Below are 24,177 nucleotides of genomic sequence, written 5' to 3'. Positions count from 1 at the left end.
AAAGTTCTGAGACCAAGAGGTGATAGGAGGACTAGATATGAGGGCCTATCAGTATTTCAAAGGCAAAGCTCCACATGGATCTGTTTTACATATAGAATCACCAAAAAAGCTTTTAATTAAGAAAAAATGCCTTAAGGTTTTAGGAAGTTACTAGGATAGACACAATGCTAATGCAATCAGACTTCAAGACCAAATGGGTGTTGACATCATAATTAGAATTTAATAGCTGCTGTTCATTGAGAGTATTCTATGTGCCATATGCTGGGATAGGAACTTTCATACATCAGCTGATTTATTTTTATGAAACTCTGATGAGATGTACATTATATGGCAGGGTAGTAAGACGGGAATATGGTCAGGCAGTCTGAATTCAAACCCTAGCATCCACCGCTTACTAAGAAAATCTATCTTATGGATGATTAGAAGGCACTGCCGCACAAAAGTGCTTAAAATAGAGCCCGATGCATAATACAAGCATAGGAAGTATGAGCTGCTGTTACTGTTATTCATTTTACATATTTTTTTTTCCTCATTCACCAACCCGTCATGAGCTAGTTTGCTTCACTCACACAGCCATCCCAGCCCATGTCTATATCTGTGTCAGAGTAGCCTGGAAAGGGAATTTTCTCCCCTGCAGGCAAAGCAATTAGCCTCAATAAATCAGCTCCATTAGGGGGCTGCAGGGGTCATGAGAGGTGGGGTTCAGGCCACTAACTTTACAGATAAGACTGAGGCCAAAGAAGCTTTCATGTTAAAAACCATCCTACCCAAGGCATCACTGCACCCAATCCCAGCCAATCCCACATATACACACCAAAAAAAAGTTATGGATGAGACAAGTGGAGGCCAGCTTCTCATTCCCTACAGTGCTTTCCACACTTTTCCTTGAAGTTGGTCCATGTAGCAGAGTTCACTCTACACATGGAAATTATCTATCAGAGAGAACATTTGCCAGGTGTATCCCATAAACTTTTTGCTCATTTGGGCAACTTTTAGACAGACTTGAGCTGTCAGATGAGCCTATGAATATGCAAGCGCCCAAACACAATGCTGGAATCCAATCACTCATCAGAGAACTATGCCAGATAAAATATGACCAGAAAAGATTAGAAGCCCTTTGTCAGGGTTCCCAGAGTTTATGATTAGGGAATTTGGGGACATGATGTGAATCACATGTGATGGCTTTGGTTTTATTTTTTTTCATTTTTAACTACAAAGTAAGAAGTAAAGTATTGTGATTTATGGTTTGAAATTGAGATCTCAAGGAATGATAGGTTTTTCAGGCTATTCTGTTCTTTCACAAATAATTAAGTTTTTATCTTATATTTGAAAAAGCAAGCTTTGGTCATATAGTTGTCTGCATGGTTTAGCATTTGGGGATAAGAAGTCCTTTCTAAAACTCAGTATAAAATGAAGTGGCCCAAAGATTTTTCAGATTGTTGTTGAAATTTTTTATTTACAAAAAGAGTTTTTAAGCAGTAGAAACTGGGTTGAAGTGGGAACACTGGATATATCCCATAGCTGTAAGCCTGGGGAGACAGGGATTTTATGTGTTGTTACCTGCTGTATCTCCAGCACCTAACACAACCTGGCTCACAGCAGGCGCTTGCTCTATGGAATGAATAGTTATCTCTTCTTTCTTAAGCTTAAGGAAGATCAATACAGAGCACTTCTGAACTTCAGAGTAAATGTGTAAGATGACACCTAAGCAAGAAAATAACCAGCACCCTTGATTTTGTTTCACAGATCTCCCTTTACATTTAAATGCTGCCATGTTTGAGGCCAACGGTGGCTGTGGTTATGTTTTGAAACCCCCGGTTCTGTGGGACAAGAATTGTCCCATGTATCAGAAATTTTCTCCTTTGGAAAGAGACTTAGACAACATGGAGCCTGCTGTCTATTCTTTAACTGTAAGTATGGCCTTATTGTTGGAATAGAATAAAGTGGTGAAACCTTTCTGAATGTGTACTAGTTTTGATTGAAGACATTACAAAGCTGTCATGTCACTGCTGATTTATTTCCTAAATAGTTAGAAATTCCTAAAAGAATTTCTTCACCTCTCTGAAAGCAGTGGCTATATTCTCATAGTCTAGATATGCTGGTTTTGCCAGAGCCCAGTAGATGGCGCTATAAGTGCCCTGCTTCACATGTACTGATATCTGTACCTCTATTTTCCAGGGGTCTGAAAATCAGAACTATAAGTGTCTCCCCTAAAGATTGAGCTCCTTATTACAGCAGCTCATCTTAAACTCCAACAAGCCGTTATAAGATCAAACAGGCATCAGTATACCAATACAATTAAATATCCTTTGTCTTTACACTTTGACTTTCTTCATTCCTGGACTGTTCCTTATTTTTTATTGTCTACTTAACTAATTGTCAAAACTCCACGGTTTTCCCTAATAGCAGAAACATGTTAGCTCATTACTCAACCGTATTTCCTTGTTCTCTCCCTCTTAGCTGACTGCAAGGGGGGAAAACCACTGGATTGGTGATAGGAATGACAAGCAGAATAAAGTAATCTCTTCTGTTCATCTTTGGCTCTTGTCTGTTCCCCTCCAAAGGAAGAATACCAAACAGCCCCTGTTTCTGACACTCCCAACCCCAGGAGAGCCCTGCTCACAGGTGTCCCTACCATCCCAACTGATTTTTTCTCTCCCTGAAACAGTAGGGCAAAGCCTCTTTTCTATTTGACCATTTTAGCTATAGTCAAGTATTGTTTAGTCTGTTTACAGAAGGCAACGAATTGATTTTTAACAACATTCCCTATAACTTACCCCAAAACTAAACTATTCAAGGAAAAGATTTTGAAGTTATAAAATGCGCAGAATGTTAGCAACAAATTCGTGGCCCCAGTGCCTAAGTTGTTCTTGTCTCTCACCTTCTGTAAGAAATTAAATTTTGCCTTAATGTCTTGGTTTTAGAAGAGATTTGAACATTTTAACAGTGAAAGATTGTAGGTAGGTGAATGCTGTTGACAAAATAAGCCTTTCACATGATCCCAGTCTGTGGTGATGATTACAATTACTCTCTTTCTAAGCAGCTTTGTCATTTATCATGCAGCCCTTTGCCCAGTCATTCCACGTGCTCTTTTTCTTTCACTGTGGAGGGGTGTGGTGAGGTACAGAGGCTGGGTTGTTTCTTTTTCATCTTGAATGACTCTGAGCCTTTCCTTCCCCCCTCAGATTGTCTCTGGTCAAAATGTGTGCCCAAGCAACAGCACAGGAAGCCCGTGTATCGAAGTTGACGTCCTCGGCGCGCCTCTGGACAGCTGCCACTTCCGCACGAAGCCCATCCACAGAAACACCCTGAACCCCATGTGGAATGAGCAGTTTCTCTTCCGGGTGCACTTTGAAGATCTCCTGTTCCTTCGCTTTGCAGTCGTGGAAAACAACAGCTCGGCAATCACTGCTCAGAGAATCATCCCCCTCAAGGCACTCAGACGAGGTAGAATCTGTCTGTGGGGGCAGGAATGGGCACTGAGCAGGATCTCTTATGATCCGAGCAGATGGGGTAAAGGAGGAGTCCTGGAGCCCTCAGTGGCTTTTCAGGTTTTTATTGGGATTTACCAGGCACAAGGCAGGCAGGGGTGCTGGGGGGCCGGGAGGCTGGCAGGCCTCCCAGCCCCCAGCAAGTCTTCATCTATCTGGGCTCTCCGGCATTCTGTGGTGGTATCTCTGCTTCTCTCTCTCGGTTCTGCTTCTCCGCTTCTGCTTCTGCTCTGCTTCTCTTGGCGTCCCCGTGACACCGCCCTTAAAAGCCCAGTCTTAGCCCAGGTGAATCCCATCTACATATGCCCACACCCTACTCCAGGTGCCCGCCATCAGGCATGCATTCGGGACCGCATGCCTGGCCTTCTCTGGCTGTAGTCTCAGCTACAAGCCACACACAGGATCCACCCCCAGGATGCACTCACTCTGGGATTGGCGATTCTATTCTACTGTTGGGGGTAATCGCCCAACCCTCAGGGTTTCTGTCTGCAGTCGCTCCAACACTCAGCTTTCATAGCCACCAATGCGACACTCAGACCCCTGCACTCAGGCCAACCCACTGCACAAGCACATGGGTCGGGGATCCAAACTCTACATTCGACTTGGGCGCCACTCCAAGCCACATTCCCCACCCATCCCCCAAGGACGGTTCCTCAGCTCCTCACCCTCAACAACGAGCAGGGCATCACCCACAGGTGATTTTACGAGACTCACAGTTCTTCAGCATACTCAGGCTGCTTAACAGCCACTCAGGGCTTCTCAACTTAGCATCAGCACCAGCTTTTGCCTTCTCAGTTGGCTTTTCTCCTCTGCCTAGCTGCTGGGCATACACAGGCTGCTTTTGGCTATCAAGGCCCACTGGCCACCCCCAGATTCCCATCTCCTGGGGTGTACAAACAATAGCATCTTCCCCCAGGGTCCTAAAAACTTAACTTGCCAAAGTTCCCCCACCTTCTGGCGGGATTGTTAGTCCAAGTTCATCAGTCCAAGTACATTAGTCCAAGTCCATTAGGCCCCCCTTCCATCAGCACTGACAAGCTCTGAATCGTGGTTCTCTCTTCCCCGACGATTCTTGCTGCCTCGGGGGTCGTTGGCTGGTCCTCTCGGGCATCTCCTCCATGCGAGGTCTCGTCCCGCAGCTCCCAGACCTCATCCATCTCCTGTGCCACCATGACGCCTCCAGCGTCATCACAGGCAAACACAGTCTGTTACCCCTTAGTCCCTCCACGTCTTCGGAGGGCTCCATACCTGTCTGCATGGATCATCCTGCCAACTACACCAATTGTAGGGGCAGGAACAGGACATTGTGCAGGTTTTCTATGATCCAGCAGACCAGGTAAAGCAGGAGCCAGAGTCCTCAGTGGTTTTGCAGGTTTTTATTGGGATTACCAGGTGTAGTGGCAGGAATAGCCACTGAGCAGGTTTTCAGATCCAGCAGACCGGGTAAAGGAGGAGTCCGAGTCCTCAGTGGTTTTTTGCAGGTCTTTTATTGGGATTTACCCGGTACACAGCAGGCAAGGGTGCTGGGGGGCCGGGAGGCTGGCAGTCCTCCCAGCCCCCAACAAGTCTTCACTCTATCTGGGTTCTCCGGTGATCTCTGCTTCTCTCTCGGCTTCTGCTACTTCTTTCTCGGCTTCTCTTTTGGTTTCTTTCTCTGCTTCTGCTGACGTCCCCGTGACACCACCCTTAAAAGCCCAGTTTTAGCCCAGGTGAATCCCATCTACCTATGCCCACATCCTACTCCAGATGTCCGCCATCAGGCATGCATTCAGGACCGCAAGGATCCATCATCTATCCTGATGGCGGGAGGGCAGAAAAGCCTGACATTTTTCCTTACCCTACACCAAGCACATGGCAGGCAGGGGTGCTGGGGGGCCAGGAGGTTGGCAGTCCTCCCAGCCCCCAGCAAATCCTCACTCTATCTGGGCTCTCTGGCGTTCTCCCTGCTTCTCTGCTCTTCTGTTTGTTCTGCTGCTTCTCGGCTTCTTCATTGGCTTCTGCTGGCGTCCCTGTGACGCCACCCTTAAAAGCCCAGTCGAATCCCATCTACCTATGCCCACACCCTACTCCAGGTGCCCGCCATCAGGCATGCATTCAGGACCGCAGGGTTCCATCATCTATCCTAATGGCTGGAGGGCAGAAAAGCCTGATACCTTTTACCTTACCCTACATGAGCCTACCCCAATGACCCATTTTAATTCCATAGCCTCTTTAAAGGTCCTATCTTCAGGACCTGGCATCCTGGCATTAGTCCTTCAACATGTGAATTTAGGGAAGATGCAACTGAGTTTATAAAAGTTACTATGAAAATATGAAAAAATATAGAGAAGCAAAATGATTTTGTTTAATTTTCTATCATTCCAGCTCTCCAAAATAATCACTTTTTATGTGTGTCTTTTTACAAGCTTTATTTTTCTTCCCCTGGATATATAGATTAGCCTGTAGTACATATAGTAAATATTTTCATATAGTACATATTCATACAATATATATTTTCAACAAATGAAATGCCTATTAATCTCAATGTTTGCAACTTACTGGTTTTTACTCACTACTATATATAGTGAGCAACTTTTCATGTTAATAACTACACACCTACATTACACTTTTACTTGCTGCATGGTATTTCATTTTATATACATACAAACACACCATAACCTGCTTAATTACCCCTTATTGTTAGACTACATTATCATTTAAGCTTTCTAAGCTGGAAAAATTGTAAAACTGATTATAGATGCCTTGATATAAAAAAGATCAGGTTTTTGTATAATGTTGTGTTTGAGTTTACCCTTTTCTGCTGAATACAGTTAGGAAAAAATTATTTAACTAATGGACAAGTTAATTGCCACTAGGTGGCCCAAAGCTATTCCCAGGGAGGAAAGAACACAAGGGAATATGGTGATGGGGCCTGCATCTGAGGGGAAAAACTAATTACTGTACAAAAATGAACAATGATGTAAGAAAATAAAAATAAATGAAACGCTGAAAAAAAAAAAAAAACTACCAGGGACAGAATTACACAGTGAAAGACACCTCTTAGTTGCCTTCCCTTTGCCATCTGCCATCTTCTGTCTTATTTCTACCTGCAATTTATTGACATCCTGAGGTATCTTCTTTACCTGCAGTGCATGAATAACAAGCTGTTCCCAATTCTGCATCATTCCAGGATATCGACATCTTCAGTTGCGAAACCTCCACAATGAAGTCTTGGAAATCTCTAGTTTATTCATTAACAGCAGAAGGATGGAAGAAAACCCCTCTGGCAGTACGATGCCAGCCTCTTTGGTAATTAAATCCTGTTTCACTCAGTATATTTGTGGGCATTATTACACAAGAGGAGCTTTCTGGTGGTTCAGGGATGTGGTCAATTAGGTTCACTAATCAGGTAGCTCTGGAAATAATAACAATGACTGGTACTTGGCACTTTCTAAGCACTTCACATACTAACTCAGTGCTCTCATAGCTTCCTGAAATAGTGATTAGTTCCATCTCCATTTCACAGATGGGAAGGGTGGGAACTCAGTACGTCTGAGATCACACAGCTCTCTAGTGCCAAAGCCCATACTCACAGAAGCACACTGAGGTGCTTGCCGAAGAAGGGAGCAAAAAAATAGCAATGTGGGGAAAGAGTTAATTAAGCCAATCCTGCTCGAAAGCATCACGATACTTAGAAACTTGAGCTTAGATTAGGAAAAGCCTTTGCTTCTCCAGTGATCCAGGGACAGACGTCACAGGTAAGCAGATTGAGGTGGACAGCCAGGCCCTGCCGGCTGCGCATAACTGGCACCCTGGCACATAGAGAGACAGAAAATCTGTGCTCTAGGGAATGGGAGAAAAGCATGGCAACAAGTGCCACAGTTGCAGAATCTGTGTTTTAGCAAGTCCTCCAGGTAATGTCTGTGCCTGCTGAAGTTGGAAAATCATTGGCCCAGTGCTCACCCCAGCAATGCTCAGCTCCAGTATGTTGTTTGCCTAAACAAGTACCCCTGCTTGAATGGGCTCTCTAATTCCATTATGCTTGCTCTTAAAGAATTAGCTTGAAAGGGTGTCCATCAGTTACCTCTTTCATCATCAGTTTGCTGTCATGTCCATCTTGCCCTTCAGCATCATTCTGACAAGTCTTGGAAAGACCAGAGGTGCTCACCTGGGCATTGGCTTCACCACTGTTGCCATCTCCAAATAGCTTTGCTGCTTCTCTGCTTCTCTTTCCCCTACCCTGTGAGTTTCTTTTCTGTGGCTGAACTAGTTTTCTTTGGTTCTCCCCCTTTTTCCTTTTGATGTCTTGCCAAGGTTGAGAAGAGCACAGTGACCTACAGTTCACATCAACCCTGGCACTATCCTCCCGGGGTTAGTGCTACCATTGCTCCTTCCCATGAGCCAGCCCCACTTCAGATGCCAACAGCAGGTCCCGGCTGTCACTGGTACTTCTGACAGCCAACTGCTATTTCAAAAGGACCCCCACACTCCCTCCTCAGGCTCACTAATTCACTGGAATGACTCGCAGAACTCAGGAAAGGGCTTTACTTAACCATTTCTGGTTTATTATAAAGGATACAACTCAACCAAATGGGAGAGGCTCAGAGAGTGAGGTACAGGAAAAGGGGGTGCAGCACCTCCATGCCCTCTCTGGGCACATTACCCTCCCTGCACCAGAAGTTCCCAGAACTGCATCTTTTGGGCATTTTTGAGTGTTTCATTGCATAGGCCAGATTGAATAAATCATTGGTGGTTGATGAATTCTCTTCTTTTGCATTGACATGTCCTCTACATACTTCTCTTTTTTTTTAAAGATTTATGTATTTATGCATACAAGAGCTGGGCTAGAGGCCAGTGGTGAGGTGGGGTGAGAGGATTCACCAGAGAGAGTGGGGAGCAGAACAGGTAAATTGACTGAAATACACTGCTGAGGGGAGCAGCAGGCGAGTCAGGAGAGGTCTGCTGCACCATGTGGGTCACCTCCCTGGCCGGGGATCGAACTCATGCTGCAGTGGCTGCGGATAGCTTCATAGTGCTGTGTCTTTACCCCTTGCACCACCAGGGATGCCCCCTCTACATACTTCTAAGACCTTGCTTTCTGTGTGGAATATAGCCTAGAAATCACATGTTATTTAGAATGAATAAGCAGTCACACCATCTTCCTTGACAGATGTTTAACACAGAAGAAAGAAAATATTTGCAGACTCACAGGGTCACAGTACATGGAGTCCCAGGTCCAGAGCCCTTTACTGTTTTCTGTATAAATGGAGGCACCAAGGCAAAGCAGCTTCTCCAACAGGTAAGTCGACAGAGCCCCTGATTGGGAGATTCCAACCTCTAACCTATATGTGTGTGTGTGCATGTGTGTGTGTGCATGTGTGCACATGCATGCAGAAATATACAGAAGTTCATATTGATGGTCTTCCTTTTTATTCCTGTTATTCAACACTGAGGTCATCATAAGAATGATCTGAGGGACCTTGTTACCTTAACTTAGAGAAGAATTTTGAATGATTGCTATGTGAATAAGTGCATGGATGGGGTAAAGCAGAACTGAGGAGGGAGTGACACTGGCTCTGATAGCAGAATAGGCTGATGTCTGGTGCTGCCTGTCACTCCCAGAAAGCCAATAAGCAGAGACAGGAATTGAATCTATAGGTGCTTTCTCCCTTCAGATTGTGGGCCAGCAATGAGTATACACCCAGAAGAAACTGTTCTTACCTCTCATCTCAAACTGGTCTCTTTATAATGTCTGCTAAAGACAGCATAAGTAAAGAGCCCATCAGAACAGCCCGTCACAGTTGATGTTCCTGGTATTTATCACATTCAGTCCCCAGAGCTTGTTATCAGCCTCTCGGTTATCTTGACCTTGGTGCATCCTGGCCTGCTTGGTTAATTTCTGATGGTGTTGATGTCTGGCACCATCAGGACAGGAATCTCAGTTTCAAACAAGGGTTTTAGTTTGAAGAAAACACATCATTAGTCATTTAAGTGGGTATGCACAGCCTGTGCTAGGTGTGTATGTGCAGATTAGTGCACTAGGTCTGGTGTATTCCCTTCCTTCCTAGCCCCCTATCAAACCATCCTACTCTTGGAAGCTTCACATCATAAATTACATTGTAGTAGTTGCCCTGCCCCTTAGAACCAGTAGCCCGACATAGATTTAGGCCAAGACTTGGGTGAAAGAAGCAGCCTTCCTGAGACTCTTCTGCCCTACCATCCTCAGTTCATCTGCCGTTCCTCCAAGCAAGGAGGAGCGGCAGCGCCAAGTGCTGATTCTGACAGCTGCATCTTTGGGGGGGGGGGGAGCGGCCTTAGAAGGATGCTTGCTTCACCAGGCCAGATGGTGGCCGCCTTCCACCATCACCCACTACAGCTCAGCCTTTTGTCAGTAACCTATACCGGATGAATGTGAAAGAATATACCAGGGCCAGCAAATATAATAATGTCTAGTATTTATTCAGTTCTCATCATGTACCTGTGGTTTATAACTGGTGGAAACAACCAGTGCCGCCATCAGATGACAATACAAAATTAAGAGGTTGTTACTTTCCCGTTTTATAGATGGGGAAACTGAGTCTGCAAGGGGTTAACTATCTTGCCCAACACCTCACAGCCAGTATATATTAAAGGCAGATCTCAGACCCAGGTCTGTCTGGCTCTAGGGAGCCTTGTCTCCACCGCTCTGTTTCCCTGCCCAGGGGCAGTAGCCAACACAGGAAACAAGCCTCTAGACACACCGTCAAGAGTTATTGAAAGGAGAATTCCCAGGCACTTAGATCAGATGAGATTAGAAAATGATTGAGTAGTTCCAACCGAGAAAAAGACGTTATCTTGGTAAAAGCTGCTCTGGGTCCCTTGCCCTCCACCTTAGGGCGCAAGATCAAGAAGAGCTAAATTCATAGATTAAAAAAATCTAAAGTTTTTAATTCACTAGGAGCTTCATTCCAGCAGTGGGAAAAATAGTTATGCTGTCTGGGGATTATGAATAAATTGTGTCATTGCCCAGAATAGACATAAACAATCCTTTTTGGACATAAGAGAATTCTTAGAGCTTCCAAAAAGAATTATGCAACACTCTGAGTTGGTTGTGCTTGTAAATTGCACATGGAGCCTATCGGAACGCCATGAAGAGACTTGTTTTGAATTAAAGCTTTTGCCCACTTCTCAGAGGTGTGCCTAAATTTGCCTTTGCTTTTTTATTTATTTATTTTTTTAAGATTCTAACCATTGAACAAGACATCAGCCCTAGTGCCACAGACTATTTTTTGATGGAAGAAAAATATTTTATATCTAAAGAAAAGAATGAATGTAGGAAACAACCGTTCCAGAGAGTCATCGGTCTTGAAGAAGAGATCTCCCAGATCTTAAGCAGCTGGTTTCCAGAAGAGGGATATGTTGGCAGGATTGTCTTAAAAACCCAGCAGGAAGTAAGTGTGTCTGGGAACAGCCTACGTGGTAACAACTCAAAGCGTAATTAACCCCCTTAAGCTGGACTTAAGAAATTCAGAATTTCTTATATTTGCAACTTATTTTATATTGTTCTTCTTAAGTAAATGTGGAAAGATGTTTTGTCCTCCTGCGCATATTACAAAAGGGAGCAAAACTGTATGTGTGTCATTGACCATCGACCTAGTATTTTGTCTATATGTGTGAAAGGACGTGGTTGTGAAGTCACTGTATTGTGTAATGCAAGGCCTGTGGGCATTTCACTTTTGGGGGTGAGTTGAATTCCTGTTAACACCTATTAAAGTTTTCATTAAAGGCCCTGCACTTACAAGTAAAACAACAGTGTTTATTTGAAAATATTCCATCACCTCATACTACAAAATAAGAATAATCTCTCAGGCTTGGTCAGAATTAGTAAAAGCAATTAGGTTCACTGGAATGGCCATGGAGGAAACAACCCAGTAACTGCATGTCCACTCCAGACCCATTGGCTCCTATTGGAGTTTGTTACTGAAGCAACTTTTTTTCCTGAAAAACTGATAAGAGCCCCACTAACTTTCTGCCATTTTTTAGAATGACATAAGGCCATTTCACCAACATAGACAATTGTGCATCATGAGATGTCATAATGAAGCAGTTAAGCTAGTTCAATAATTTGATGAAATGAATATTTATTGGGTACCTAATATCACATTTAATGTATTTAGGCTGACCTGGTACATTGTGATGTATAATACGTATTTGCTAATTGGACAAATGAATTCACATGCTACTAAACACAAGTGGACAATAGCAAAGTTAATGGATTTCAGCTTTAAGTATTTCTGTTTATTTTATTCTGTGGAACCAATAAGATATGTAAGCAGTTTGCAATTGTGTTAAAAGTCCATGAACTGTGACCTTGGATCTCTCCTTCCTGCCTATTATGATTTGTTTGTCTCCTGGTCTGTCAAGCTGTCAAGGTATCATTTCTTCCTGGGGTCACAACATCCTCCTCTGACACCTGCTGGATTGGACATCAGACAAACCTGACTCTGCCACAGGCTAGATGAGCCTAGACAGCTCATCTGACCTCTGTAAAGCTCTGTGCCCTAATTAGTAAAATCTACATAGTAGAAATCATCCCCTTCCAGCTCAAAAAGGTTACCTTGAGGGCTATTGTTACAACCACCACCTATGACTTATAATGCAGCTGAACACTCCTTAAAAATATATAAACTCTGGTGTCTTGGTGGTGGTAATTTTATGGGGACAACACCTGAGATGAGAATTCAAACATGGTACAAAAATGAATGACGATGTAAAAAATATATAAATTAAAATGGGAGAAAAAAGAAAGAAAAATATATATAAGCTCTGAATGAGGTTCTAAAGAGAAATTTTAATAATAATATTTACTGCATGGTTATTGGAATATTTTATGTGACAATTAGAACTAGTTTTTTCTTGCTTGCTTGCTTCTTGGTTTTTAGGACTCTATGATTATAAACATGTCATGTGAATTACCACCCAGCCCCACATACTCTCCAACTTGTTAAATATATTATGGTCAATGCCATGACGTATTAGGGAGCAAAATCTCTAGGAATTACCGTGGAAATGATGACCACAATCTTTGAAGTGATGAGAAAAAAAGCAAATTGTGAAACAGCATACATAGTAGAGGACAGTCTCACTGTATATAATAAAAATAGAAAATAGCTCTCCCCCTGCTACCTATAGTATAGTGAATGGGGAACCGAAAAATCCAGTCATATAAATGGTAGAGACTCAGGCTGCAGGACGAATGAAAAGACTGGCTCCAGAGCCTGTGCAGCTGGTTGGGAACGAGGGAGCCAGTCCTTTCTGGTCCTGGCTGCAGTTTGGCGCCACCTGGTGGCAGTTGTCCACTCTGCCTTCCCTCAGTGGGGACAATTTTGGGTCCTATGACTGGTTGAAACGTCCAGGATAGTAAGAGCTATTCTTGGAGTCTGTGGTTGGTTAGCACCATTTCAGCGGCCTGATCTGAGGAGACTAGGCTCAGAGAATGCTGAGGACTTTCCTGCCAAATGCTCACTTCCTGAAATGGAACAGAGAACAGAAGCCTTTTGACAATTACATTATATCTAAATTCATATCATTCCAGTGCATATTTATTCACATATAAAAAATACCTTTGTGTACCCATAGAAATTGTTTAGAAGCAAATATAACCTAGCAACAGTGATTTTGATGTATGTGAAGAAAAAGGGGAAGTGAGAATAGTAAAGTTTGCCTTTTTATTGATTTATTTCTATACTGTTGATAAGATACATGCGCCTATAGGTTTATCTAATTATGGTAATACAGATAAATATTTAAAAATTCACTGAGAATCATTTCATAAAAATTGAACTAACCTGATGACCAGTTCTTATAATTATCAAGATTTTTGTCAATATTTGTTTCAATGTGACTTACCTTCAGCCATTATTTCAGCCTTTTTACTGTGGATTTTCATTTGTCCAGCCAAGTTGAAAGTCACTTTCTCATATTTCACTTTTCAGACATCAAGCATTTCTTAAATGCTCCAGGTGTGTGTGGGGGGTGGAGGTTTACCTTGTTTTTATTGGGCTTTGGCAATTCACTGAGTGTTGTATCACCTTTTTACAAATTTACCTGCAGTTGATTTGAACACAAAATCCACAGCTGATAGCAGCAGATCTGGTTTCTTGTGGGTCAGACCTTGTCATCCTGTTAACATCAGCAGAAATCCCTACCTTGCTTTCTTCTTGTCAAAAGTCATGTATATCCTTTTAGAATCGTTGATGAAATATTAACTAGTGTTTGAAATAGAAAACTAAGAAATTGTCTCCACACTACCAAGATACATCTCAAATTTTTGCTGGATTTTTTTCCTATTCTGCATCATTTCACCACTTACCCACATTTCTTCTATTTTAACACAGAACTTCGAAGAGAAATGCATCGTTCAAGACGACAAGGAGGTGATCTTGAGCTCAGAGATGGAGAGTTTCTTTGTCCAGGTCCATGACGTTTCCCCAGAGCAACCTCGAACGGTCATCAAAGCGCCTCGCGTCAGCACTGCGCAGGACGTCATCCAGCAGGTGCAAGCCGTCCCTTCCTCCCCTTGGCCCTGGCCTCAGTGTAAATCACTGGGGAAAATCAGATGTCAGCTCTTTTTATGAATGAAGTTCTAAAACAATAGGATCCCAGAAAGGGAGAATGTGCCTCTTAAGGTTTGGACATATTAGTTCATCCATCCCTGCAACAGATATTTAGGACATTTTAGTTCATCCATCCCTGCAACAGATACTTACCTGGTTCCTATTCTGCGTCTGGCTCTTTGTGAAACACTGATAATAACAGATTCATTAGTTGGCCCTGCCACATAGTGATTCGCTGTCCCAGAAATGCATACCCCGGTACCCACTGTTGATCTCTCCAGCATCCTTGGAAGGACCTGCAAGAGGTTCACTCTGATCTTCTCCCCTCCTCAAGGTCATGCTTCTTTGTAAAATGGTTTCAGAAAACTATATTTCCTTCCTCCAAGGCCTTGTCAGGTTTGCATTCCCTAAACACCCATTTGAGAACTAGCATAAGGTCAACAGCACAGACCCTAGATCCCCGGGCTCCAGGTTCCAGCCTCAGCTGTACCTCTTACTAGCTCTGAGACCCTGGGCCAGTTATTTAAGCATCCATGTCTTTGTTACAGTGGTACACTGGTGAATTTGCTTTCTATAAATATATAATAAAAAGCCTACGGGCCTCCCCAGTGTCACAACGGATTGAGTGCAGCACTGTGAAGCTGTCCGTGGCCTCTGCAGTGCAGGTTCGATTCCTGGCGGGCCAGAGAGATTCCCACATGGCATGGCAGACCTCTCCTGCCTCGCCCGCTGCTCCTCTCAGCAGTGTGTTTCGGTAGTCTGCCTGTTCTGCTCCTTGCTCTGTCTCTGGTGAGTCCTCTCACCCTCCCGCACCTCTGGCCTGTACCCTAGCTCTTGTATGAAAAATGAATAAATCTTAAAAAATAATAACAGGGCCTCCCCGGTGGCGCAGCGGTTGAGCGCTGGGTTGCGAAGCTGCCCGCAGCCTCTGCAGCGCCAGTTCCATCCCCGGCTGCTCCCTGGCCACCGGAGGAGGGTCCCACATGGCGCGCAGACCTCTCCTGCCGCCCGCTGCTCCCCTCAGCAGTGTGCTTCGGTCCTTCTGCCTGCTCTGCTCCCCGCTCTGGCTCTGGTGAATTCTCTCACCCTCTGGCGCTTCTGACTGTACCCAGTGCTTGCATAAATAAATAAATAAATAAATCTTTAAAAAAAAAAAATAATAATAATAATAACAAAAGGCCCAGATTTTTAGTGTTTGCCAATTGCTGTTTATAAATACACCCATCACACCCGACTTCAGTTGTCTCTAACATGTGCCTGTGTAGTAAGTCATCACATAGATAGCATGGCCCAAGTATGTATAGTAGTGTTTTCCTCACCCAGTGCTTGTGAAGATTCTAAGTGAATATAGGTAAAGTCCTTTGCCTAGTACAATGGTAAGCACTATTTAAGTGCTATTTGCTATTTACTATTCTTGCCTGATCGTTTGGCTAACATCAGTCTCCTTAATCAACTTTGTACTCCAAGAGTTCTCACATATATGTTTCTTTTGTCCATCTCTGTCTTCCCAAACAATACCACAGTGTTGGGGACATGAAACATTTGATGTGTGAATAAATGTGTAAGTGAATGATAATCTTGCACTAAATGAAAAGTGATAACAGATGAGTTCTAAAATGCCTTCAACATCCAAGACCGTGCGAGAGAGGCAGCTAATGGAACAAGACCCCAGAGGGCCAGGGGTCTGTCCCATCCTGCTTGAGTATCATGAGCCTTGGTGCATGCAGAAAGTCATTCAAGTCCTTATTCTACTTATTATGTGCATGCTCTGGAATTAGGGCAGCCTCTATCAGCTTACATTTCTTTGTCTGAAAATGGGGATAAGAAAACCCAAATCGTGGAATGTTGCACGACTAAGTGAGGTCATGTGGGACAGTACACGATCACATGAAATGAGAAATGCAAGGACCTGAATGACCCCCTCTAAAGTCTCTGACATTTGTCCACCTTCAAGTTTCATTTCGGCTCAGAGCACATGTTTGCCTTTAAAAGCAATGTGTTTATTCACTTGATTATAACTTACCTTTCAGACTTTATGCAAAGCCAAATATTCCTATAGCATCCTGAGCAACCCCAACCCAAGTGACTACGTGCTTTTGGAAGAGGTGGTGAAGGACACTACCAACAAGAAGACGTCTGCTCCAAAGTCCTCCCAGAGGGTCCTTTTGGATCAGGAGTGTGTGTTTCAAGTCCAAAGCAAGTGGAAAGGTGCAGGAAAATTCATCCTTAAGCTGAAGGAGCAGGTGCAGGTAAAGTTCAAGGTTATCTCACTCTCCTCCCACGTTATCTCCTATTTACAACTACAATGTAATGGGAGCTAGTGAAATCTAGGAGAAAGTGCCTGAGTCAAGGAATTTGGTTGGGAGGAAACATTTGGCTTTTTCTCTGTATGAAATGTATCCACCTCTGTAGGTAAGCAGTCCTGCCAGGGGAGACCTCAGCCCTTCTTTCCAAAACTCTACTTACTAAAGAAGGTGGAGGAAAGGTTTCTTCTGATAGGTGATGAAGGATACTGGCTTTAACCTAACATCAATGGAAGGTTCTTCTTTATCACAGGCATCCCGAGAAGACAAAAGAAAAGGCATTTCTTTTGCAAGTGAATTCAAGAAGCTCACCAAGTCAACCAAACAGCCCCGAGGACTTACATCACCATCTCTGGTCTTGGCTTCGGAAAGTGTCCAAAATAAGGAGGAGAAACCTGTGGGCAGCTTGTCCTCCACTGACGTGATAGACTATCGGCAGTGACCCAGGGAAGCAGGTTTTACCCAGGTACAGTCTTTGCCCATTCTGAAATGGAGTCAACTTAGACTACCTGGGAGACCTTATTTGACAGTACCTTTTATTTTTTTCTAAGAGGAGGGTGTCCCTGGAAGGCAAGTAGGAATGGTACCTTAAAACAGGAACAGAGCTCTGAAGAGCAATTCAACTTCAGCATTTAGAATTTTATTTTTTTTTAAAGATTTATTTATTTATGCATGCAAGAGCTGGGGTACAGGCCAGAAGTGCGGGGGGTGAGAGGATTCACCAGAGATAGAGTGGGGAACAGAACAGGCAGACTGACTGAAATACACTGCTGAGGCGAGCAGCGGGTGAGTCAGGAGAGGTCTGCTGCACCATGTGGGTTGCTCTCTGGCTGGCCGGGGATCGAACTCGTGCTGCAGAGGCTGTGGATTGCTTCATAGTGCAGTGTTTAACCCCTTGCGCCACCAGGGAGGCCCCAGCATTTATAATTTTAGATCTCATTTTGTAGAAAACTAAACAAAGCACCAAGAGAACAACCAACATTCCCCCAAGTATTACAGCAGCTTCATTTCATCAGAATAGATCTGTCTTAATTACTGATAACTCACATAAACACTTTTTTAAAAGATTTATTTTTATTTATTTATGCATACAAGAACTGGGGTATAGGCCAGAGGTGTGGGGGGTGAGAGGATTCACTAGAGACAAAGTGGGGAGCAGAACAGGCAGACCCATCAAAACACACTGCTAAAGGGAACGGCAGGTGAGACAGAAGAGGTCTGCTGCGCCTTATGTGGGTTAGCTCCCTAGTTGGGGACCAAACTTATGCTGCGGTGGCTGATGGTAGCTTGATAGCACTGAGACTTTAAACCCCTGCACCACCAGGGAGACCCTGTACTGCCTGTTTTTATTGAGAGTCAGTTTCAAAGTTTAATTTCACATAAACATTCTTGACAGGCTGCTGTGAGTCATCCAGTTTATATTCCTTTGGATTTCTAGTTTTATGTTCTTCTAATTTAGGCTTGATTTAGCCTCAACAAGCTCAATTTCTTCTGCCTCAATTAAAAAAAAAATTCTGGGGCCTCCCTGGTGGCGCAATGGGTTGAGACGCAACCTATGAAGCTATCCGCAGCCACTGTAGCACGAGTTCGATCCCCGGCCAGGGAGCTACCCACATGGTGTAGCAGACCTCTCCTGTCTCGTCCGCTGCTCCCCTCAGCAGTATATTTCAGTCGATCTGCCTGTTCTGTTCCCCACTCTGTCTCTCACCCCCCACAACCCAGGCCTGTACCCCAGTTCTTATATATATATAAATAAATAAATCTTTTTTTAAAAAAATCTGTCATCCCGGATGTGATGGTTTAAGAGAAAGCAAAATAAGCAGTAGTCGCTATCTTGAAATTGCAGTAACTTAGGTTGCCAGCCCCACTGCTTGGTATTCATATACAGAGTAAATTTCATTCTATCTTAAAGCAAATTATTTATACGGAACCTGAATGAAAAAGCATGTAAGAAACCACACATAAAAATTTCTTCTGTCACTCAGTTTCTAAATGATGTCAAGGGATTATTCCCTGTTCCATTGTAGTGCTAAGATTTAAAATTGAGCAAGATACCAAAGGCACATTGAAAGCATCATAACTTATGCTGCAGAGCTTCCTCATCTCTCTTATCAGTCAGGAGTTTCTTGCATAAATTGTGTTAAGTTTAGAATTAAAGAAATCATTGACACCTTTTGACAGAGACAATTTTGATTTATAACAGTCTGAAAGAAGACCCAATACATGAAGCTCATGTTTCTTATTTTAAGGAGCATCTGCTAAAAATCAGTGGTGCCCCATTCACACCTCCAGTGCCCTTGCAGAATAGACAGAGCCAAAATCAGGAACCTGCCTACTCCCGTAGGTCTCCATCACAGCTCTTCCAAGAATTCCAGGTTGTTCAGGGTCTGTATGCAAAGGCTCGTTGGGAGGAGAGTTCTTTCCATGGGAGCAACCCACACCCCCAATGGCAGCAGATAGTGGACATGGCCAGCGCAGTGAAGCTCTGGGCATATCAGACTCTGAAAGGGCTCAGCCCCTTTTCTGCTAAGAGCACCTTGCATTGCAGGAACTTTTTAAAAAAGTTCTAGGCTCACATGTCAGTCAGCTGCCACCAAACAGAAACTGGTGCCTAGGAAAACAACACATAAGGGGTGCAGGGGTTAAAAAAAAAAAAGTTCTAGGCTCACTTTTTCTCTGCCTTAGTGTCACTGAGACAATTATACCTTTTTCAAAAGCCAAAACTCTCCAACTTTTAGAAAATGACTCATCATGGTAGTGTCTGTGAGCATTCCCCAAGGACACTGTCAGAACTGAAAATATCGTCTTCCATTTCAAGATCTTAGCATGAAATAAATCATGGGTGTCCAGATTTCACGTTACACACACTCATAATAATATAGTAAAAATCCACTCTGCAGATGAGGCCTCAGCATGTCTCAAGAAAACACTGAGTCCATAAGAACACAACTCCATAGAAATTTGACTTTAAAATGCTTACATAATGAGCATTATTAATTGCTTATGTTTTAGGAGAGTAGGGAGGCTGATGATTTAGATGAATGCCTTCAACCAATTTTCCTATAACAAACAGACATTCAGAAGCATGTAGTTGACCTCAGTTTTGCTAAAATTTAGAGCTTCTTTTTAAAAATAGCTATTGATACATGCATGGGGGTAAATTGCCTATGTTGTAAACAGTGTAATGAGAAACAAGATGAAAAGCAAGTAATGAATACAGTTAGTTAAAGGAATGTCACCTTTTTGGAAAAGTTGAACTTCATTTGATTGTGACCTAAAAAAATATATTTCTAAAAAATGTGGTATTGAGAAGGGCAGAAATAGCCTAACAATAATAATAGTGTGTTTACAGGAAACAGCCCCCCCCCCACACACACACACAGCGACCAGAACTGGGGGTCTCTGTTGGTTAAACAAAGCTAAACCCTTGCTACAAACTAAATGTTCCTGCTTCTTCCTTTTAAATATACTAATAAGGGCCTCCCTGGTGGTGCACGGGATTAGTCTCAGCACTATGAAGCACAAGTTCGATCCCCAGTGAGGGAGCTAACCTACATGGTGCAGCAGACCTCTCCTATCTCACTCACTGCTCCCCTCAGCAGTGGATTTCTGTAAATCTGCCTATTCTGCTCCCCACTCTGTCTCTGGTGAATCCTCTCAACCCTCCCCCACTCCGCATCTCTGGCCTATACCCCAGTTCCTGTATGCATAAATAAAAAAAAAAGTTTAAAAAAATAAATATACTAATAAGCCCATGTGTTCAATTTTCCAAGTGAAATTCTTTGACAAGAAATTAAAGTCAAGAATGAATATAGTGGAAACTATAAATATAATTTCTTTATTTTTATTAGGCTTAAACTGGAAATTGATGATTTCTGAACTGAAGCCTTCTTCACGCGATGTGAGGAAAAGCAAAGTGGCTCAAGGTTAGCTACCGACCAACTCACAGATGAAAGAAGCAAGTCCAGGAGATTATCATTTTACAAATGTCAGTGGCTTGCCTTAATTGACTTAGAACAAGGTCAGAAAATCTTGTCTGTAAAGAGCCAGGTATTAACTATTTTAAGCTTCCTGGGCCATGTCTCTGTTGCAATTATTTGGCTCTGCTGTTGAACAAAAAGCAGCCATAGACAATGCACGAGTGAGTGTCTGTGTTCCCATAAAACCACTTGCAGACACTGAAATTGAAACATCATATAATTTTTGCATCACGAATATTCCTTTTTTTTTTTCAGTCATTTAAAAACTGTTCTTTCAGAGCCGTACAAAAACTGATAGCAGCTGCATTTGGCCTAGGGGCCAGAGTTTTCTGGCCCAACTTAGAACTGGGAACAAGAGGCAAGAGGTCTGACAAGTAGCAAGCTAGTTAGTGATACGATTTATAGCTGAGAAATGGAAGTTTGGGGGCATTGCAAATGTAAATATGTCCTATAAGATTCATTAAAAAATAATTCAATTTACTTTCTATATTGTGTACCATAAAGTACTCCTCTTTCGGATTTCTTTTTACATGTAGATGATGTTGGGTTTTTGAAGTTTATTGCTTATATAGTCACAGATTATTCCACTTTCGGTTTTCATAAAACGATTTTAAAATGATGTATAATTTAATATCTACTGAGTTGTGATACTAGATAAGGGAACTTAACCATTTTTTAAAAGCAAAAGTAGATTGAGTTGGTGTTTAAATTTATTTATTTTGCAAACTTTGTACTGACACTGTACTTGTATATTTATTATACATCACATTGTTATGGTTTATGGGTTGAAGCATTAGTGGTTCTATTTCACTATTTGAAGATAAATCTCCTAAAAAGAAAATGTATGGTCTGAATACCTGAAATGGGCCAGAATTTCACATCAAAAAGCTTCCTTTTCATATCTCATTAACTGAAGAGCTATTGACCTAAGTCATACTTGCCGCTTAATGTAAATTATTAAAACCTTGCTGTATAAAGCTATCATGTAAGTATAAAGGATTCTCCTTATTCTTGGTATGAAGCAAATTATCTCTTAAAATGAAATATGTATTCCTCTAAAGTGAAATCCAAATTTTAGATTCCTGTTGATATTAAAATTTAAGACATTTTTCTTCAAATGATAAAACACTAAAAATCCTAAGTTTTGAAGTTTGTACCAATTACAGAAATGAATAAAACCTATTTTTAGCATATTCTGAAAACAGAAGTATTAAAATTACACCCACAACTCCCCTGTCAGTGGAAGTTCTTACTCCTTCAAAACTTTAAAGCATGAAAAACCACCATTTGCTTGTTGACAATGCTGGCTATTCCAGTTTGACAAGGTTTGTACCATGCTACAGGTTTCTTCTTTATATATGAACTAATCAGTCAATAACAAATGCTCAATGCTGCCCCACTTGTTAAAATACTCCAGACGCTTTATCAACTTCTAAAAACGAAAAGGCATTTCCTCCTCTGGCTTGTTGAAAACTGAGTTACCGGTCCATCTGGCTAGAGTGAAAATGAAAACTGCTGAGGAATGATGAAAAACCAGACTAGACTCTCTAGAAATGTCATTTGGCCTTGACGTTTTCTAAGATGGCAGCCCACCCCATTCCACCATGGTCTTTATGATATAATTGCGATGGCTGCAGCACAAAATTCAAAGTGTACCATAAGACTGGATTTTAGCGAGTTGCAACCCCACTTGGTTGTTCATTCCATTGAGGTTAAAGTACATTCTCCATTATATTTGACTGTTGGGGATTTTAGGAGACATTGCTCAAAATGTAAAGGGTCTACGATACTGTTATATTACAATTCACTAGCACAAAAATATGAACTTTTTATTTACAGCTATCTGAATTAAAGTTATATTAGTATATTAATGGATGAAATTAGCCTCTTATTTAGAATGCATCTAAAATAGCCACCCAGACTATAAGCATTACCATGTAATAGCTTCCAGATTACTAAAAATCTGGATAAAAATCACTTATCAGTAAGGCTGATATGGAAACAAATCTAAATGTGCAAGCTGGGTTTATTACAAGAGTTTGAAGAAAATTATTTCAAGGCAATTAACTGAAGCTAAAAAAAAAAAAAGGAGCACGAGTTGTCACCGTTAGATGGGGCCCAACATTTAAAAAAACCTATAGTTGGTAAGAAAGGGTTGGAGTAAGAACCCAGCATAATGGGTGATGGCCTAGAAGAAGCAGATTAACTTCCTCTTGGTCACCAATTTATCTGAATTTTTTTTTTGCAAAATTAAGATTACATGAGGATGTTAAAGAGCTGAAGATCAAGGACAAATCTGTACAATATGTTGTACAGATTGTACAACACGGTTGTACAATACAACCTTTGCAGAAAGTGCCCTCTTGACTGAAAGCCTCTTTTTTGTTATCCTTAGTAAATACAAATTACTCATAAATTCTCCAGTTTGGCGATAAATAGGAAGTCCAGACACAACAGCAGCTAATGACAGGTGCCTTGTTTTTAATCAAATTTGTTTTCATGCATCTGGACCACTCTGAAGACAATGGCGGCTCATGAATGCAAGTGGGTGCTCTTTTTAATCTATATTTTCCACTTTATCTGTTTTCTCCCTCTCTTGTATCTCTGTAAGCTTCTCGTACTCTGCCCATATACTCACAATTTTTATTCAACCCTGAAAAGTACTAAAAGCTTGCTTACCTGCCTGGTATAATTAGATTAACTCTAAACCTCAAGGCACCACCATCCACTCCTGTGCCAATAAAAAGCAGGACTTCCCTGGATGGTCATTGATCTTATACTTGGAGTAAGAGGCAACCTCACTTACTCTAGGTGGCTGCCTCTGTCCCTTCAGTTCCTTCCCTCACATCAGCAAAAGCAAGAAGAGATGAATGTGTGAGACCTCCAAAAATTACTACAATAAGTCCAAACTTGGGTCAGTATTTCCTTGACACAGTGCACTGTTAACAACTGATGTGTTCTCTGTGGGTTTTATGTATGCACTTCCTAAAAGCAACCCTTGGCTGATGATTAAGGATTTTGCAAATAGCTGAAATGAGTATTTTTTAAATACTAATTGAATTCTGATTACCAAGCTATTCATATACATTTCTTAAATCCAAAACATACTGTATTCAAGTCTGCCATCAAGCAGGCCTCTGAAACCATCCCTATTTTAGATGACACTTCTCTGAACTTTGAAATAACTCATTCTGACACTGAGTTGGGAATTTGTCACATTTTGGAAGTGTTTTGTGAATAATTTGACTCACTGGGCAAGATCATGGAAGGCTCTTACACCCACTTCCCCACTTCATTTTAAGTGCATAGCACAGTGCTAAGCACATAGTAGGTGCTCGATATTCGGCTAGTTAAAAATAAACTAAGGCTGTAGCTTAGTACGGCCTCAAGTCATGTGTATGTGTATTGTTAACTATTTAGTTCTGAAGGTGAAACTCATCAATACAAGGCTCTATAAGTGAATGAATAATTAACTTTCATCAAATTCATACAGGATACTCAAATACTAGATGTATAATTTTATGGTCATGATTCTTTTTGTAACAAGGTTAAAAGTATAATACAAGCATGAAACAGCTAATGAATTTCTATTTCAAAACTGATTTTTTCACCTATATTCTGTTGCCAAAGTGAAGTATAAATGTATTTGCATGTTTAAAAAATAAATGATTTGTGACATGTATTCGTCACTGTGCTCTTGGGGACAGACCGTTCAGTCATCCATACAACTACTCATAACATTCCTGGACTTTGTTTTCTATCTAAAGGTGGATTAAAAGCCAATTTTATGCTGAATCATATCTTTCTCATTATTAAATAATCAAGCCAA

General features: G+C 41.9%; 1 protein-coding gene across 6 annotated transcripts in view; it reads left to right on the top strand.

The window, feature by feature from the left end:
* PLCE1 (phospholipase C epsilon 1) overlaps positions 1-24,167 on the top strand; it is a 241,650-nt gene extending 217,483 nt beyond the window's left edge. For all 6 annotated transcript variants that reach the window (XM_054690581.1, XM_054690580.1, XM_054690577.1 and 3 more), the window contains 9 exons: positions 1,747-1,910; positions 3,186-3,447; positions 6,661-6,779; positions 8,641-8,769; positions 10,691-10,900; positions 13,847-14,005; positions 16,096-16,314; positions 16,622-16,834; positions 20,220-24,167. In XM_054690581.1, coding sequence (XP_054546556.1) covers positions 1,747-1,910; positions 3,186-3,447; positions 6,661-6,779; positions 8,641-8,769; positions 10,691-10,900; positions 13,847-14,005; positions 16,096-16,314; positions 16,622-16,810 — 1,451 coding nt within the window. In that variant the 3' untranslated portion in view covers positions 16,811-16,834; positions 20,220-24,167. The remainder of the gene's footprint in view (positions 1-1,746; positions 1,911-3,185; positions 3,448-6,660; positions 6,780-8,640; positions 8,770-10,690; positions 10,901-13,846; positions 14,006-16,095; positions 16,315-16,621; positions 16,835-20,219) is intronic.
* Positions 24,168-24,177: the final 10 nt, after the last annotated feature.

This window comes from Talpa occidentalis, unplaced genomic scaffold (assembly GCF_014898055.3).
Source record: "Talpa occidentalis isolate TD23 unplaced genomic scaffold, MPIMG_talOcc4v2.1 talOcc4.8, whole genome shotgun sequence".
NCBI classification, from domain to species: Eukaryota; Metazoa; Chordata; class Mammalia; order Eulipotyphla; family Talpidae; genus Talpa; species Talpa occidentalis.
Note: the sequence above shows the minus strand (reverse complement) of the source record. Positions and strands in the feature narration are given on the sequence as shown.